A 20085-nucleotide genomic window follows, 5' to 3' on the forward strand; every position below is an offset into this window, starting at 1 on the left:
GAGAGAGAGAGAGAGAGAGTACCCTCATTAAGAAAGAGTACCCTTGTTGACGGAGACTTTTTGACTTTTAAATTGTCCTTTTATTTTATCATTTAGATTCCTCCAAAATTAATGACATAGTAGATAATGAAAAAAAAATCAAATAAATAAAATGTAAAAAAATTAAAAACCTGTGTATGAAAGCAAAAACGAGGTAAAAAAGAGAACAACTTTACATCCCACTTTTTTAAAAAAATTAAACCTTAAAACTCCTGCATCTACAGAGCATAAAACCTCCCCAGCTGCCCATACTTCACAAAATTCGAGCAGCCTTTGAGTCATTTACAAAAAAAAAAGCATATTCAACTGTAAGTCTAGCTTTAACTAGTGCAGTTACAGTTCCTCGCCACAGAAGAGACACTCCCTGCCCCTAGTGGGGTCGATGTGTGCCACGTGTCTGTTTGTGGCCACAGCCCCATGCGATATCCGCCACTGAAGATCGTGCTTCTCTATGGGCAGTTTGTACAGGGACCTCCAGCATCCTTGTGGGGAAGAGTCCAGTGCCAACAGCCCTGACCAGTGTGACTCCTTCGGTCCAGCCAGAGCACCTCTGTGCACAACCTTGATGCATGTTTCGTACAGCGCTTTCTTGGAGGCATCTTTCAATGTTGTCAGTGTCGGTATTTGGAAGGATAAGAGAGCTCCTTCCTCTCGCTGATTCCCCTCTACTGCTGCGGGGATTCGTAGAGGTGAAGGGGGCTGCTGGCTTTCCTCTCGATCCTGCCCCAGAGCCTCCCTGAAGAGGGAGGGAAGTGCTGAGACCACCTCTCCCAACAGTCTCTGCATGAGGCGGCCCGACAGTACCCCAGTGTCCGTGCACAGTTCGCTAGCCATCTTCCATCTGTTGTCAGACCTCAAGTTCTTAATTTTTGTGATTCCTTCTCTGCGTAAGCATTGTCGAAAGTATGTGGATGCTATAATTTTGGACTGTATCAATGAGTTGTAGAACAAAGGCTCTTCTATGTTTGGAAAAAGTTGTGCACCAGTCCTGCTGATGTTCAACACTGAAGACCAGGCTCTCACGCCAGACTGGTAGAATGTTGTTGTTGCTGATAAGTCCATTTCCTTCAGATTCACTACAAACAGATGTTTATTGTACGTCAGATCTTCAGTGGGCTGAAGTAAGGCACAGGCTGTGTCGGCCCATGCTATCCCTTCCCCATAGAGTAGCCTCGGTGCTGTCTGCAGTCGGAAAGTTTTGACCCGACATGACGGGTCAATCAAGCCCTGCCCCCCTCCTGCAGTGGCAAGTAGACAACAGGGGCACGAGTCCAGTGCTGTCCAGCCCATAAGAAGTTCACAATCCTCTTCTGGACTTCCTTGATTAAAGTCCCTGGAGGTTCGAGAGCAGTGAACCGATGCCACAACATGTAGGCAATCAGGCTGTTGACAACTAGTACTCTCCCCTATAGAAAAACTGGGGCTGAACCCAGGTCCATTCAGACAACTTGGCGCACACTTTCTCCACTACCCCCTCCCAGTTCCTGCTTTGAAAGTCTGATGTTCCTTTAAAAAAAAAAAAAAAAAAACTCCCAGATATTTCAACCCAACTTTCCCCACTGGAGATTGCCTGGTAGCGTGGGAGGGCCTTGTTCCTGCCACTGCCCTATTAAAAGACTCTTGCATTTACCCCAATTAATACGTGCTAAAGAAGCTCCTGTGTACATTTGTAGGCTGTGAGTCAGTGTTTGGATATCACTCTGGTTTTTTTATAAAAACTGTCACATCATCTACGTATGCTGATGAGACCAGCATTTCCTGCACTCCTCTCACTGACAGTCCCTGTAGTTCTGCTCTGAGGTGGCATAGCAGTGGTTCTATTGCCAGACTGTAAAGTTGTCTAGATAACGGGCACCCCTGTCTGATTCCTCTTCCCATTCTGATCAGACAGCTAAGACCACCTCCAACCTTGAGTGTAAAACGGCCTCAGAATAAAACATTTTCAACCACAATAAAAAAAATTTCTAGTTATTTCAAGTGCCTGAAATAAATATTTGTGATCAACCCTGTCAAAAGCTTTGTCTTAGTCTAGTGATAGAAGACCTAAATCACATAAATTCAGTTTGCATAGATCTATTACATCTCTAACAACAAAAATTTTTCCATTATTGTGCGGTCCGGTATGCAGTATGACTGGCTTCTGTGCACTATTGTGTGCATACACTGTTTTAGTCTGTTTGCCAGGCATTTTGACAAGATTTTATATTCACTGCAAAGAAGTGCCACAGGTTTCCAGTTCTTCAAGAGTCCCAAGTCTCTTTTTTTTGGAAGCAATGTCAAGGCCGCTCTTGTGCAGGTCACTGGTAACCTTCCCGTGCTGAAAGAACACTTGGAAACCTCCAGTAGATCTGCACCTAAGAGTCCCCAAAAATGCTTGTACAACTCATTTGGTAGTCCATCTATTCCAGGTGCTTGTCCCTGTGTGAGCTGCTGAACAGCAGTGGTCACTTCCTGCAATTGAAGGCCTGCATCCAGCATACTGCTCTGTTCCAGAGTCAGTTTGGGCAGCTCCCTGAAAAGCTCCTCCCTGCAGGACTGATCGCAGGTCTCAGCACTGTAGAGATCCATGTAAAATCCGTGGCTTCTCTCCTCATTTCAGCTGCCTCTGTTGTTATAGTTCCATACGCCCATCTGAGGTACAGCATCTGGTTCTGTGGTTTTGCCTTCCTGGATAGGTTGGAAAAAAAAAAGGCACTGGGAGCGTCCATGTCCTTGATACTGGAGATGCAGGATCTTATTAATGCTGTTTTGTCCTGTTCATGAAGGAAGGAACTTAAAAGCTTTCTCCTTCCCTCCAGTAAACTGCTCATATTTGGATCATTTCTACAAATTATTTAACTTTCTGTTAAATTTATTTCTGCCTCAAGTTCTTGTATTTTACCTTTTGTTGTCTCTGCTGAGTGTGCTGTGTATTTCTGATAAAAGACTTTGATTTGTGTTTTCCCCACCTCCCACCAGGAACCCAAACTGTTAATCTTCTTTTGGTATTTTCCACTCACCCAAAAAAAAAACCTTAAAATTTCCACAGAAACCCTCATCCTGAAGCAGTTCCCTTTCAAAGGGACCTTCAATGTTGCGTTTAGCATAACACTATGGGAAGCACCTCAGTAGTTATATCATACACTTTCTGTCAAACTGTCAATCAAAGTGTTGTGTGTGATAATTTATGACCCTCTGTGCTTCCCTGACTGGCAGGTCTGTAGGGGTGGTGAGGGGGGTAACCCTATGGAGTTTATCAGCTGGTCAATCTGGCTCCTTTGTGTCTGGGGGTGTTGTGGAGAGGTGTGTGTTGGGGGGAATAGCCCCCCTCCCAACAAAAGGTGTTTATGTTAATGAGTTTGGTTTTTGGTGGGGTGAAATACGTCTGAAAAGAAATAATGTTTTTAATATGGGGCTGTGTTTGTGTTACTTTGTGGCGTTATTTCGTTTGTGTAAACACATTGTTAGAAAAGCATGATGTTTGAATGTGTACATATATGAGTAGAATATTTGTTTTGTGAAATAAATGAAAACAAAATGTTGATTATGTTTTTTAGGGATCCCGGTTTACCTTTGAATAAAAAGTTTAGGAGTTAAAGCGTCTTTTTTTAAAAAAGAATCTGTTTAAAAAAGAATCTGTTTAAAATAATCGTTTGTATTACATACATTCTAAACACAAACCTTTAGGATGTAAAAAATGATTAAAAGAGCTGTTTAAAAAGAATCCGTATTACTAGGTTTCCAAAAAAAAACACATAAAAACTTTAGGAGGTAAAAATGGTTAAAAGAGCTGTTTAAAAAGAATAGCACCTATTACACGGCTTCTAAACAAAGATCCTTACGAGGTAAAAATGTTAAAGTGCTGGCTAAAAGAATCTCCGTAATGTTTAAACTAGGAGAGAAGTATTTTCCAGAGATGTCTTCCAGTCGCTGTGTTAAGCAGTAATGAGGTTAAACGGAGACGCCTCACTCTCGCTAAACCCCGCCCACACATACGCGTTTTCAGACACGCCTCTCACTCTCTCTCTAAACACACCCATTCACATGTTTTCATCGTAGCCAGTACGTTCTGTCAAAATGTCAATCACGGCGGTAGAACTAGAGGGCTAATTTATGGCCTCGTCCTTGACAGGCCTGCGTTTCTCTAGGAGTGCTTAATTTATGGCTCTTTGTTTCTTCCTGACCAAAGAGTTTTTTTATGACTAGGGGGGTCGTGGTGTGATCCTACAGATTGTTTATGATAATGAGTGTCTGCGGGGGTGTTAATGGGTTTTAAATAGCTTGTTAAGACATTATGGTTAAACACAGAAGACAGTCTGTAACTAACTGCTACAATGGCTACACCGAGAACTCCTAATATCTCTAGAAGACGGTTCTGCATCACGCCTATAAGAGACTCTGAGGAAAAGATTGAGGAGCTAACTTTCGCTCCGAGAAAAAACAACAAATGTATTAGTTTGTCAAAAAATCTTCGTGTGGGCGATGAGGTTGTAAAGGAGCTGTCGTTTAACCCCGAGCAGGGCGTTACCAACTCCGGAGATCCTCTCTTAAGACCGCCCTCATGCTGTGATGATTAAAACGGGGTGGCCTGTGTCACAGTTAAACACATATTACGAAGATGTCTCAAGATTCTACATACGCCTGCTACAGCAACACCCCGGAGACAGCGCCGGCTCTGCCCGACGACAACGCGACAACGCTAGAATCCACTCCGCAAACATACGACAACAAGTGGTTGGATAATTTCTGCAAGGAATTAGGATATCACAACCTAAGTTTCCTCACAACTCCGTACGGAATCAGCGGCTCTTTAACTGGCGCCTCGGCCTACATCGGTGTTGATGACACAGACGGCTGTATTCGATCTGACGCGTTCAAGATTATAAAAGCGACAGTCGTGGTCCTTCTGGAGCATGTTATCAATAAAAAACTGAAAGATCTCTGTTTGGGGTGCGAAGTGGATCATCCGAGTCAGCTTAGACACTCTTGTCTCTTCGAACCTGACGCGTATTTCTTTGACAAATACTTTGAGGAACTATCGCGTGATCTGCTCAAACCTGGGCTTAAACATTTCATCGCTCAAGCCTTGAGTCGGTTTGGTTTGAGGGTTAACCCTCAGAGAATTCAAGGATCGGTGGATGCCGTTCTACACGAGCTGCGGGACGAAGTGTACATCGTGCAAAGGCTTAACGAGGTCAGAGAGAAACTTGTGGATGTCAGCAGCGAGCAGATCGTCTACGACGCCGTGGACAGCTGGAAGGGAGTCACACCAACCGTTTGAGATGGGGAATGTGTGCAGCGCTACAGGATTAGCAAAGAGTCTGCTTAAACGCCGTATTAGGTGCGAGATGTCCGGTCTGTTGTACAAATGCCTTACGGACCGTGTTGGTGTATCCGTAGTTGTAAACGGATGCGATGTTGACCCGAGACGTCTAACAAATCTCGTGAATCAGATGTGTCTTGTGCGAGGTACGGTGTGTGATTGGACTGCTTTGGTACATATGTGTATTAACGCATGCGAACCGATTTTGGTTTCTATCACAAAAATACTAGATATTGTGACTGAATGTGGCAGACGTATTAGAATTGCAGACATTTTATGTATGTGTACGTATGTCTATGATGTGTGTGAAATTCTGCTGTCGAGAAATGACCAGACAGATGTCTGTGAAATAATAGACGCATTTATAGCGTATGTGGTTGACAAAAACATTGTGATGTGTATAAAATTCCTACACTCCCTCAATGATGTTGTATGATAGCGTTTATGATCTTTTACTGAAATAAATACCAAGACGTTTAAGACCATCTGTGTTATTCTTTTGTGCTTGTTAAAGTGTCGACATGTCCGGAGACATGACAGCAGACCTGAAAAAAGTCTATTACACACCTTCAAATGCGGGGTCTTTTGGTGGTAAAAAACGTTTAAAAGACAGTGTTTTAAAGGAAACAGGGGTTCGTTTAACAGATAAACAAGTTTCGGATTGGCTCGCCGGCGAGGATGCTTACACGTTACACAGAACTGCACCGCTAAAATACAAAAGAAATCGTGTTTTTGTTTATGGTATTGATATGCAGTTTCAGGCAGATCTGGTCGATATGTCTGCATACGCCAAGGAAAACGACAACGTTCATTTTCTGTTGACGTGCATAGACATGTTTAGTAAATATGCGTGGACTCGGGTTTTAAAAAACAAATCCGGTGTCGAGGTGTCTAAAGCTTTCCAATCTATACTGGATGAGGGCAGGGTGCCCCGTAAACTACAGACAGATAATGGGAAAGAATTTTTTAATAAACATTTTCAAAGCATGACAAAAAAGTACAACATACAACATTTTGCAACAGCCACCGATTTAAAAGCGTGCATCGTCGAGCGGTTTAATAGAACCTTAAAAGGGCGGATGTGGAGATATTTAACTGCTACAAACTCCAAACGCTATATCGATATTCTACAAGACATCACGGACGGATACAACGCCAGCTATCACAGGAGCATTAAGATGAGACCTATTGATGTGTCCAAAGAAAATGAATCTGCCGTGTATAAAAACCTATATGGATCTAAAGACGGCCCCGGCGTAACCCCTAAATTTAAATATAAAGTTGGCGACATTGTTAGAATTTCTAAAGTAAGAGGTCCGTTCACAAAAGGTTATAAAGAAAACTACACGCACGAGTTCTTCACTATAACAGAATGCATATCACGCGAACGTCCCGTCTATAGGTTGTGTGATTATGACGGCGATGTCATCGATGGTGTTTTTTATGAAGAGGAATTACAAAAAATATTTGTGAACAAAAACAAAACATTTAAAGTGGAAAAAATTTTAGACAAGAAGAAACAAGGTCGAAAAACAATGGTTTTGGTTAGATGGCTCGGATGGCCCTCAAAATTCGCATCGTGGATCGACCAGAAAGAATTGGTCGATGTACAGAACCCATAAAAACAGACGAAACCTCGTAGATGGCACACATTCATGTAAAAACCAACCATGACTGCTGGTGGTTTTTATGTAACGCTTCCCTGTAATGCCTCAAGGACCGTTTATCCGGAAAATAGTATCTCGTGTTATACAACTCGATTATCAAAAACTATCAATCTAAAAGGAGAATGGCAAGTCGGGTTAATCGAATTTGAATATCCGCTGTCGTGGTACACATTTAATGAGGAAGATGCTACGTTCATTTTCAACTATGGTGAAACAACGAAGACTGAGAATCGGGTCACCGAATATAATATTGAAGGCAATATATCAAACGCATCTTACAGGTTAAAGACTGGATATTATGACGACGTCGTTTTTTTGATCAGGGAGATCAACGCGACTCTCACACAACGTGCGAGTCTCGGCTATGACCATGTTAAAAATAAAATTTTTCTCAAAGGCCCCCCGAAGACATCGCTGACATTTTATGGAAAGGTGGCCAACATTTTAGGATTAAAACCGGGAGTTGCTATTGAAACTACGGACCATGCTGTTGAAAGATCTGGCATGACTTATGCACCTTTTCAGGCTGATATTAACGCGGGGTTTTACAGTATGTATATTTATACCGATATTATAGAATACCAGACCGTGGGGGATTTCTACGTGCCGCTACTGAGATGTGTACATATAGAGGGGGAGAACCACAAGAATGTTAGTGTTAGATACGACACCCCACACTACGTATCGGTTAATAAATCGTCCGTCAGTGAGATAACCATACAGGTGAAAGACGATCAAAATCGAGACGTGCGCTTCAGTTACGGGAAGGTGTGTGCCAAGCTGCATTTTAGGCCTGTGAAACAATTTGTTTAAAAAATAATCATAATGGCATATTTCAACAATCACCACACAGACCCTTTGCGTTATGTCCAATATTACCAGAATCAAGCGGGGAATGGGCTCCCCGGTTATGCAGGGGGCGGAGTTATGTACGGAGCCGGGTTAGGGGGTGTGTTTAGAGGTCTCTTTAGAATGGCTATTCCATTGCTAAAACGCGGTTTTAGCATAGCCAAACCACATCTTAAATCAGCAGCAAAAAACATACTAAGCGATGTTGTTAGCAATACATTATCGCATACGTTTAATAATAATAACAACAACAATAATAACACTCAAGATGGATCCGGACTAATGGTGATGGCTCGCAGTAGAACATCTAAACCGCCAGGGACTCGGAGGAGTGGCCAAACGACGAAGAAAAGAAAACATAACACCAAGAAATCGTCAGTTGTAAAACGCAAGCACAAGAAGACGCCAACCAGCTCTACAGCAAAAAGACCAAAGACCTGCGTTAAAACAATATTTTAGACCATGTCTTTACTACACAATATGTCAGAAGAATGTTTAAAAACCGAGCTGGACCTATTCACAGTACCATTAACACAGACCGTTATTGAAAAAAATACATATATAGAAGTACCACCGTTGTCAGCAATATCAGAAACATCACCTCTGGAGTTTTTTATAGCGGGGACTGGAGAGGATTATGTGGACCTAAACAACACCCTGGTTTTTTTGCGTCTCAAAATCACTAACGCAGACGGCACAGACATAGCAGACGGAGCCCCCGTGGGGCTTATTAACTATGCCGGATCTACGATATTTTCACAAGTGGACGTGTCGCTTGGAGACCGTCTCATATCACAAAGTTCCAACACATATCCTTATCGATGCATAATAGAGTGTCTCACCAATTATGGAAAAGACGCTCTTGAAACGCTGTTCTCAGCGGGGCTCTTTTACAAAGACACGGCCGGTCACATGGACGTAACGGACCCCGCTGGTGGTAATAGAGGTTTGACCAAACGAGCTGCATTTACCAACGCCAGCAACGTTGTTGAACTACTGGCCCCCATTCACAGTGACATATTCTTTCAAGAAAAACTAATGCTTAACGGCGTGGACATTAAAATTCGCATGACGAGGGCGAAAGATGAATTCTGTTTGATGAGGAACGACGCTGTGGCCTATAAACTAAACATCGTGTCAGCTTCACTGTTTGTGAAAAAAGTGTCGGTATCACCAGGTGTGAGATTGGGGCACGCGCAAGCATTGCTCTCGACGCCAGCCAAATACCCCATCGACAGGGTGTGTGTGAAAAACTTCTCAATCCCTGTAGGCTCACGTGTTTGTAATCAAGAAAACTTGTTCTTAGGAACTCTACCAAAATCCGTTGTTCTGGCTATGGTTGATAATGATGCGTTTACAGGCTCGTATGATAAAAATCCGTTCGCCTTTAAAAACTATGACCTAGAATTTTTGGCAGTTTATCTGGACGGCCAACAGCACCCCGCTAAACCTCTGCAGCCTGAATATGGAAGTGGCTCTGCGGTACGCGAATTTTACCAGTTAGCGCTGGCTTCTGGAAAGCATCTTAAAAATCAACCTCTAGCTATTGATAGGGAGGATTTTCTGCATGGGTATACCCTTTATGCGTTTAATCTCACGCCGGACGAAGACTGCAGTCAACACGTGTCGCTTATCAAGTCTGGGAACATTAGGCTAGAAGCACGTTTTAGACAACCTCTACCCCGAACGATCAACTTAATCGTTTATGCCATATTTGACAGCATCATCGAAGTGTCAAATCGCAGACAGATCCTGGTTGATTACTATTAATAGGCAGAATGGACACCATCCAGCTTACGGCAATAATGGATAAGATCTCATGTAACACCCATTTTCTCGGCGTACTACCGTGTGACCACCTACCAAAAGCCCCCTTGAGAAAATTACCATCCATGGTGATAATCAACACGCATCCTTCAGGACTCCCGGGTGAACACTGGCTAGCCATCTACATAAACGAGGTCGGCGTGGGTTGTTTTTTCGACAGCTTTGGTAATAAACCAGATGACAATCGTTTTCCACAGAATATCAAAAACTTTTTAAACCGAAATTCTAGAGTGATTCAACATTCAGCAGTACAAGTCCAAGATTTTTCATCAGAGACCTGCGGGCAGCATTGTGTGTTTTTTCTCTATCACATGGTGAAGGGACATGATTATGACCGAGTGCTGAAGATGTATACCGGCGATTTTATTAAAAACGACAAGATGGTGTCAGCATTTATGAAAAAACTAAAACTAAAAAAAGGTCTTTGTAATGAAAATGTTTTCAAATGTATTCGTTGTGTTCAGACAGGTGAAATGTTTATGTCTAACACTAGATATTTTCAATAAAAACAAAGAAAAGAGATTTCTTCTTCTTTTTTGACTCTTTATTATTATTATTATTAACATCATTATTATTATTATTGTTATACAAACACCACATACAGCAATACAGATAATAACAAGATCATAAACAAAAGAAAACTCATGGTTTAAAAACGTAGCCACTGACTCGTGTCAAGAGTGGGTGATTTGAATACAGGGCCATCTGAATAATTTGATTTTGCTGATGGTGTGCTCGGAAGTATTTTCTGCTTTTTACGCCTCTTAGACGAATTGGTTATAGGCGAAGTCGATTTGGTTTTGAAAGATTTAATTGCGTGTCTGACATAATGGTTTGGCACCGTTGAGTATGGTATGTTTAAAGTAGCAAAAGCCTCCAGAAAGTCGAGCCAGCCGACAGGTCTTCGGGCATCGGAAATCTTTTGCGGAGCCGTGATGCCTTTAACTAAATCGAGCATATGTGAGCCGGGAATAGTTCTACCCTTAAACACAAACTCCCCCGAATCGTCCCAAGATGTGACATCTTTCATTTTAGACATCTTATCTAAAATGTAGCGAGCGTTTTTTACACTCCTCTGCGGAATATTCTTCAAAATATCCGCCGCTACGTTATCTAAACCGTCCTGGTGGTTTACGCCGGGTGGCGCAGACGGCTTTTCTTGTTCAGGATGCTCAGTCTGCATAGTCGTCAATGTTAATGTGCTGATTTCACGGTCCCCTTGTCTAGCGACTGTTAAAAAGCGCTGTAAAACGTTTGTGTACAGCTTCGCTTTTTCATAACTGTCCAAGTCAGAGCGGTGCAAGATATTTCTTATAGCAATGTCCAAATCATTCTCCACGATTTGTTGAATAGATTCGCGTGCTGTCCCGGTCTTTAGTTTGTCCAACTGGTGCTGCGGGACTAAAAACATTTTCTCTGCGTGCTCCATTCCCTCTGTTATCTAGATGCAATCAGGCTGGAGATGAAAGGGATAGCCACGCTTAAGAGCGGTAGAAGAAAGCCCCCCTGTTGATTTATCACACGTCTCTTTCTTTTAACACCAACAGTCTTATCCGCTACAAATTTGATCACGCTTTTCCTTTTTCTGAGCTTCTGGTATTGTTGAGATGTGAGAGGTATATTGCCGTAGAGAACGTTAAGAGCTACTTCACACAATGTCGCAATGAGCTCGTCTGTGGCAGTTTGTAAAATAATCCGTCTTTGTTTGGGTGACGCTTTTAATAATATTTTTAAAAGCGGCAGGTTTCTACAAAGTCTGGCAGACATATCGCTATCTTCTTTTCTGGAGATATACCACAGGGTGTGGCGCAAGTAAATCTGTTCTGAGCCGATAGTGTTCGGGAGTTTTTGTTTTATAATCAATCAGCAGATACCCGAAAGGCTTGCTGGTTGCGTCTTGATAACATTCCATAAAAAATTTTGTGTTGCCGGGATACATTTGTCTTCCTAGAACACTGACTTGATTAGCATCTCGGGGATTTTTAAACAACATTAGATAATTTGTGTTTAAACTGATGGTCCTACTGGATTTCCCTTGGCAAAATAAATTCTGCACAATATAAATAGCGCTAAGATTTCTATGATGTACATATTGGGTAAAGACCTTCTCCACTTCGTTGCTCCCGCTGGCCTCTTTCATCAGATCATCGAGGATTAACAAATTAACAGCGTTGGCCGGAAACAGAGCATCATCATTCAGAGTCTGTGGTAATCCTTCAACAAATTTTATTTTGTACATTTTCAACAATTCATCATACAACGGTTGCCAACAATCATAAATATACACAATATTTTCAATTTTTTTAGAAATCAAATGTACAGCATTTTGCAACAACATTTTTACAAAATATGACTTCCGAGTTTGAAGGACCGCTTATCACACACGAGAAAGGGTGATGTAATCGGAAATCAAACCCCTCTGTGTCTCGCACACCCCTATGTCCAAAGAGATTGTCAGAAGCCATATGGGATCGTTGTGAAATCTGGGAGCAGTACGCGTTTGTTGTACACAACCTTAAACTTTTTAACAACTGACCTGTTGTGTAGTGTGAATTGTTTTTTATTACGTACAATGGTATCTGTGTATGCCAGTATATGACGACTATTATCCTCCCCCACGACGTAGTGATCGACAAGTCCAATCAGGGTGTCTAATCTAATGGCTTTTGAATTTACTGCGTTGAGCGTGACACCTTTGGCTTTCATGCAAACCTTACCCTTCGCAGTGCGGTAGCCGTATGTTTTCGGGCCGCCTGAACAAAATTCTACAATATGATCACCAGCTCCAACCTCGTCAGTTAAATTACCGAGATAGGGGCCCAACGGAGGTTCCCAGTCGCCCTCTCTAGATGTAAAGATCACACTGTCTATGTCACTGTACAACAGCCTGTCACCCAATTTGTCCATTAATTCGTAAAGTTCTAGACGGGCATGAGCTGTTGTGAAAGCCCCAAGAAAGATGTTGATGTCGCGAGTCTGCCCCCCTTTCCCATCCGCATAACACCACTGAATTAGAGCCACGCTGTCTGAAACGAAGGAAAAGTGTTTAACATCATACCCGTCACCGAATATGTGCTGTGTAAATTGTTCCGGATCCGAAATTAACTCTGTACACGGCAAGTTTTCACGCATGGAGAAACGACCCCAAAGCGAGTTCAGCAGAAGTTTGTTAATAGAACGCCGTGCTGGATTGCGACTTATCTTACCGGCGTCCATCTTAATCCCCTCTTTCTCAAAGTAGTCTGAGATGTAGGATTCCTTGTCTGCGTCTGTCATAACGTGTGCGGGGAAACCGCTGGCCTCTTGTTTATATTGTAAAAATGTTTTAACATAATCACAAAACAAAGTTTCTGACCGTTGTGGAAAATGCCACACCTCGTCCACGTTCGTTACAATATAACCCTTTTCCACACCTTTCAACAGCTCTATGCTGACCCAACATCCTGAAATAGCTCTTTCCTCATCAGTATGACCACACGGGTCTGTCTGATTCTGATGTTCGGCGCATGTACGACAAAGTGGAAACATAAGCTTACCACCGGTCCTATAGGGAAGGACGGGGTGAAGCAGTTTTCGCGGTGGCAGTACTGTAGCCTTGACAAACCCATAATAATTTTCAAGAGGTTCAAAATCCTTGAAAATTATTTGTGGATGTCCTATGGGGTAACATTTTTTGGCCTGGCAAAAGGGGTACAAACTTGTAAAGTCGACATATCGTATTTTTTCACTATTGTGGGCTTTGTGATACAATTTGTACGCGTTAGTACGACCACCGAATAGCGCGTTGCGTGGTTTCAATCGTTCAGGATGTATGTAAGTGGACATAAACGCCATTACAGCGACATCGTTCTGTTTAGCGTTATTCCAATCACATTCCCACATCACCTCAACATCGAGACCATACGCCTTTTCCAAAATTTCGACCTTATCATCAAACTGTCTTCTGAGCAAACCGTAGGGCACTTTTGATAACGGATGTAAATGGTTTGGGTTATAACGACATTCATGCCCGTGAAACATGCATCCGTTGAATTCGAAACCATATTTGACACCATCCTTTTCATAATAACCATCGAGATGATATTTTCCAATCACCATCTCTCCATGATTTAAAGCGTGCTGAATGTTCACGCCTCGTGTTGTTTTGACATATTCAAGCCATTCAATGGAAACGGCTGAATATGTCTTGTTCTGATTTGTGTATGCATTGTTATGGGTCAGAGCTAGTGTGTCTTTTGGTAGGTAGTGGGTTTTATACACGGCCATGCAGCACGCTGCTAAAGTGGTGTATCTGAATGGGTCGAGTTTGGTACATTGTATGAATTCGTCACGGTACTTCATGCATGCCTCACGGAGCAAAACGACATCGTTCTTGCCGTACATGGCGAGCTCTTTTTTTAAATCAAAAACCTTACCCGACACCGTAACATACCACTCATCAAACAGAGCCCTCTCTTTGTCAGACATTGTCTCATAGCCGTAGAAATGCTTATCAGGGTATGGGCCTACGTAGTCTTCATTTTCGGTTCTATTGAACAGATGTGGAAAATGACCTTTCTCAGCACAGGTTAGATTTAACGCGGCGGATGTCATGGACAGACGCATAGGGATGAAAGAGTAGCTATCGATGAAACGTTGCTTGAATGTCTTATCATACATTAAGATGATCCGACAGCCTTGCATAGTAATTTGGAGTGTTAGCCCTGCTTTTGCAAAATATTCCAATAGTATAAAATTGTCAAACCCTGAAGCGTTGTGTGCAACCCATGTGTAATTCTGATAATGAGGCTGTCTAAACTTTTTAACAAGTTGATCTATACAGTCTGTACCAGCGGCTGTGAACTCTTCCCCTTTAAATGTAATGGCGCATACGAAATTTGCCACGTGTTTACCGTCCGTGTGTTGTGTCTCAAAATCATAATAAATGTATTTGTCGCTAGGTGGTTCCATTTTTATAGGCTGTATGAAACATTGGTGTACTCCGTCATTAACCAACTCAGCTTTACAATGGATACAGTGTTCTGCAGGGCACACATGTTTTTTTGGTACTGCTCCGTTGACGTGATATCGCCTATTACATTTCTGACAGTATTTAGTGACATCACACTGAGCGTACTGTTGTCCTGTTTGCGTTTGTTTATGTGCGTTGTAACAGTAGGTTGATCTGCAGTACCGCAAACAATCGTGACATTGCCTCGTTTTGCCAGCGTATTTATGACAATCAGGTGCATTACATACATCGCAAACGTATTTACACCTGTGGTCTCTGCTGCTAGTAAAACCACGATAGCAGTATTCGCACACGTATGGTGTACCGATGAATGCTTTTAGGTTCTTAATCAAGAAATAATGTTCGTTGTGTAAATACAAGAACACGGTCTTATTATGAGGCTCGTCATTGTTCGTAAAGTGTTCCAACAGACCAGAACATGTCCTATGGAACACCACTATTTTAACATGTAACAACCGTTCAAATCGTGTGATGTCATTAAACCCTATCTTTTGTTGTACCGAATACCCTGCAGTTTTCTGTAGAGACGCTGCTAACGACTCGAGTTCACTACATGGCGTATGCGGTTGTAGAAAATGGGACAGACAGATCGCAAAACACAGATTGTTAGATATGTTGTTGGGACAGAACAGATTCATTCTGTTTCTGGCAATCACCTCGTTATGAGCTAAATCACGTATCTTTCGATAAGCGCCACCGTGTTTACCGCGAGCTATAGACACGTACAGATCTAGACATTCATCAACCCGTACGTCAGAATTACTCTGCATAATGTTCTCTAGTTGTTGTGTGAATATGTGCAAATCGTAATCGTTATCAGGTGACAAGACAGCGTTAACGTCAGAGGGTAGACTAGGGCCTCTCAAGGTAATGTTGATTAAGCCCCCATCGCCGGCCAGCAGTCTGGAAAACGACACTATTTCAGACATGATATCATGCAGAAATATAGCGTACGCTGCCAGGTCTGGAGCGGTTATCACACGCATGTTTATACGACGCCGTATCTCCAAACCATTAAATCTGCATCTCGGTACCACCGTATAATCACCAACAGACCCACCCTCTCTTACGATAGACTCAATAGCGGCTTCGGATAACCCAAAATTTGGTTCCGAAGGATTAAACGATTGACTGTCCGACCCGCACCCCACCTGCTGTGAATTTGAATCGCTGTCTAACAACGAATTTGAACCGATGTCTAACAACGAATTAGGCAGCGGCTCTGTTTGAACCTCAGCCATTGATCTAACAATGTTTAATAAGTCCAACAAAGTATCGGTGGTAGACTGCTGTCTATTCAGATCCTCCATTGTCCGAATTAAACCCTGTAACGTCTCTGTATTGCAACGCTGTTCAAAAGTACACAGACCATCGTCGTCGCATCTTCTAAATTTAATTGCAGCTCCCAGATTACACGAGTTTTCACCACACCGCTTTGACATTTTTATTATTGAAACAAAAACTAGTAAAAATCACACACAGTAAACCAGATACACACCAGCAAATAAACGCACCACACACACACACACACACACACACACACACACAGGGGTATAAAATACTTATTGTACAACTCACCCGAGTTTCTTGTTTTTAACTAACTGTACAAACTGTTTTAACAATTCCGCCGTCAGGTGTTGATTGTGATCAACGCGACGAATGCCCCCAATAAGACGCCTCTGGTTTGCTATGATTTCTTTATGTGTGATGGTATGTTTTTGTAAAGTTTCCACAAGACTTTGATTATAAAGACGCTGATTCTTCTCTATAATGTCCAGACGCTCGGTGACGCTGGCAAAAGTCTTTTCAAAACCAGCAATACGGTCCTCGATGGCCTTGAACCCGGTTCGTATCACCTCCGCCGAGTCTCTGTTATTGTCTATAACATCAGTAGCATCGCGACCAAATGCTTCTTGGTTTGAAGGCAGATCGTCTCCGGGAACCGGGGTAAATACACATGCGTCCCACGAATCTAACAGCTCCTGATTCCAGTTCAAACAAGAGTCTATAGTGCTCGGTTCATTCACAGCTGACTCTGTTTGGGGAAAAAAAACACAAAACATTGCTTAGGATACCGGCACTAATTAGGATGATGAAACACTCTTTAAAAAATAAAATAAAAAAATAAAAATACATGCTACACACCGTCTGTCGATCGTGGGGGAGACCTTGATCGTTTACGTTTAGACGTTGCGACACCCGCGCTGTGGACCTGAGCGACTGTTTTACGCTTGGCTTTTCCAGAGCTCGTTGGTATACCGCGTTCAGTGGAAACCGCAGCACTATTTTTGAACTCGGGTGCAGCGATCTTGTCTACAAGATTTGACAATCCTTGAACAGTAAACAAACGAACACAATACGTAAGAAAACATCTTAAACCACTTTTTAAACATAACAGATAAATATCTCGTTATTACAGATCTTACCCAGCACGGGGTTTTCAAACCTGACTCGCGGGACTTCTGTGTTCGACCCTTTGTGAAAAAAAGAAGTAAAATCATTAAACACATACACATCATACATAGGATCGAACAATTATAAAGAATAACAACGCACGTACCGCTTGCCTTGTTCAGAAACCTGATTTCGTCTACGATGTCCGGGATAGACACAATATCATCATCACCTGTAGCGTTAGATACCTGTTTTATTCACCACAATAAACCCATAAATTCGTTTATAAATAAAAACATTCTTAACTATGTGTAATAATAATAATAATAATAATAATAATAATAATAATAATAAAAAACACTTACTGTTACGACAGACAGCCATCTCCTCTTTGAAGTATTCTCAAAAATAAAATATAAAGCTTTAGCGGTGAGTTAAAACGAGAATCGACGATTCGCCTAAAATTACACAGCGCTCTGATACACGGCCGCGATCTTAGAGACTTCTGCGTAACTGACCCTACTTTTAAACATAAAGCATACCTATTGTAGGGTGTGTCGTAAAGCAATTAACACCCCCGCAGACACTCATTATCATAAACAATCTGTAGGATCACACCACGACCCCCCTAGTCATAAAAAAACTCTTTGGTCAGGAAGAAACAAAGAGCCATAAATTAAGCACTCCTAGAGAAACGCAGGCCTGTCAAGGACGAGGCCATAAATTAGCCCTCTAGTTCTACCGCCGTGATTGACATTTTGACAGAACGTACTGGCTACGATGAAAACATGTGAATGGGTGTGTTTAGAGAGAGAGTGAGAGGCGTGTCTGAAATCGCGTATGTGTGGGCGGGGTTTAGCGAGAGTGAGGCGTCTCCGTTTAACCTCATTACTGCTTAACACAGCGACTGGAAGACATCTCTGGAAAATACTTCTCTCCTAGTTTAAACATTACGGAGATTCTTTTAGCCAGCACTTTAACATTTTTACCTCGTAAGGATCTTTGTTTAGAAGCCGTGTAATAGGTGCTATTCTTTTTAAACAGCTCTTTTAACCATTTTTACCTCCTAAAGTTTTTATGTGTTTTTTTTTGGAAACCTAGTAATACGGATTCTTTTTAAACAGCTCTTTTGATCATTTTTTACATCCTAAAGGTTTGTGTTTAGAATGTATGTAATACAAACGATTATTTTAAACAGATTCTTTTTTAAACAGATTCTTTTTTAAAAAAAGACGCTTTAACTCCTAAACTTTTTATTCAAAGGTAAACCGGGATCCCTAAAAAACATAATCAACATTTTGTTTTCATTTATTTCACAAAACAAATATTCTACTCATATATGTACACATTCAAACATCATGCTTTTCTAACAATGTGTTTACACAAACGAAATAACGCCACAAAGTAACACAAACACAGCCCCATATTAAAAACATTATTTCTTTTCAGACGTATTTCACCCCACCAAAAACCAAACTCATTAACATAAACACCTTTTGTTGGGAGGGGGGCTATTCCCCCCAACACACACCTCTCCACAACACCCCCAGACACAAAGGAGCCAGATTGACCAGCTGATAAACTCCATAGGGTTACCCCCCTCACCACCCCTACAGACCTGCCAGTCAGGGAAGCACAGAGGGTCATAAATTATCACACACAACACTTTGATTGACAGTTTGACAGAAAGTGTATGATATAACTACTCACCTCTCACGCATGACCGGTATCTGAAGCTTGTGTAAAATCATGCCTATTTATAGGCCTGCCATGATCAGGTGATGTGGCAATTATGCGCGTCGCGTGATATAAATATGGCACCTGTGAACCGTGCCATTAGCCTTTATTATCTTCAGCGAAAGATTGCATGTCAGTTGTTTGTGTAAAGAAACAAAAAGATGCTCAATTTCCTCACTATCTTTTCTCAAAATCTCAGAACTTTTCTATCCCTTTAAAAAAAGAGAAGAAAAAAAAGGAATGGGAGAGAGAGAAAAATATGAGTGAGAGAAGTCAGGAAGTGTGTTACGGCTTGCTCCCATTTCATCACAGGGAATAGTGCACACTTTCTGGGTGAAGTGTTTAGGAGTTTACCATGCGATGGCAGCCACGAGAGGCTGCGCATGGTAATGCCTACATTTAGCAGCTCGACTCGCGCTCTTCTCGGAAGCCAAAGCGAGTTGGGTTTTGGAGCCTCGCAGATCTGGGCCGGCCACTGCCGAGGCAGCTAGCCGTCTCAGGTTTGGGGGATCTCTTATGGATCCGGAAGAGGAGCTGGAGACGAGCGCTGCTCTGTCTTCCGGGTTCGGCTCTCCACTGGATTTTGGAGCTCGCGTTGCGACTCCTCCTTCCGCTATGGAAAGCCAAAGGGGAAAACACACACACACAAAAATAATAGTAATAATTCTTCTCTGACTCCGAGGAGCCAGAAGGATGTGTTAAAAATTGAGAGCATCATATAAAGAGCTACTTGAAGTGATTACTAAGGCTGGATGAGCCTTTTTCTCCCCGGTGAAAGTAAATCCCTCACACTACAGAAACTCCCCTTTCTTTCAGAAGTGCATGACAAAATATCAGGCTTCCGGGGGAAAACCATGCATACGCCATATTTATAACCCCACGATGTTGGATCATTCGACCATTGTGGGGAATGAATGGCATGGCTATTTAGCTATGAAGGCGCTTGCGAGCTACCTCTCTCCATTGATGGCAGGTAAATAGGGTGGCCGGCTTTGCCATCCAGGCCACCGTGGCATTGGTGGGCATGGCCTATGTAGTAGTAGTCTTGCTTGTGGGTCACTGCAGACAATGACAGTGTTGCAGGCCTACCAAGCAGACCTGCTGAGTGAGCTCAACATATGGCAGCATTCAGCCAGTTCCTTCCCTGTTGTCTCGAGCTCACCTGGGCATCCATGATTGGAGCCTGGGCCAGCACTAGTGTGAGGGAGACCCAGAAGGCGAGCATGGCAGCCCGCCAACCCCCGCAGACAGCCAGGGGA

General features: G+C 42.4%; 1 protein-coding gene across 2 annotated transcripts; it reads right to left on the reverse strand.

Moving 5' to 3' along the window:
• Positions 1–12046: 12046 nt before the first annotated feature.
• LOC128601219 (uncharacterized) lies at positions 12047–18793 on the reverse strand. Of its 2 annotated transcripts, none has more exons than XM_053614248.1 (3): positions 17455–18793; positions 17256–17321; positions 12047–17169 (listed from the first exon to the last, which is right to left on the reverse strand). In XM_053614248.1, exon 3 carries the CDS (start codon positions 16135–16137, stop codon positions 12139–12141), a length of 3999 nt encoding a protein of 1332 aa, XP_053470223.1. In that variant the 5' UTR covers positions 16138–17169; positions 17256–17321; positions 17455–18793; the 3' UTR covers positions 12047–12138. The 2 variants fall into 2 exon arrangements, with proteins under 2 accessions (XP_053470223.1, XP_053470224.1); XM_053614249.1 differs by having other exon boundaries at positions 12047–16730; positions 16841–17321.
• Positions 18794–20085: the final 1292 nt, after the last annotated feature.

This window comes from Ictalurus furcatus, chromosome 25 (genome assembly GCF_023375685.1).
Source record: "Ictalurus furcatus strain D&B chromosome 25, Billie_1.0, whole genome shotgun sequence".
In the NCBI taxonomy this organism is placed as follows: domain Eukaryota; kingdom Metazoa; phylum Chordata; class Actinopteri; order Siluriformes; family Ictaluridae; genus Ictalurus; species Ictalurus furcatus.

Excerpts from the sequence above, each read along its gene's own strand:
- LOC128601219 (XM_053614248.1), bottom strand. The coding sequence starts at position 16,137 with ATGTCAAAGCGGTGTGGTGAAAACTCGTGTAATCTGGGAGCTGCAATT.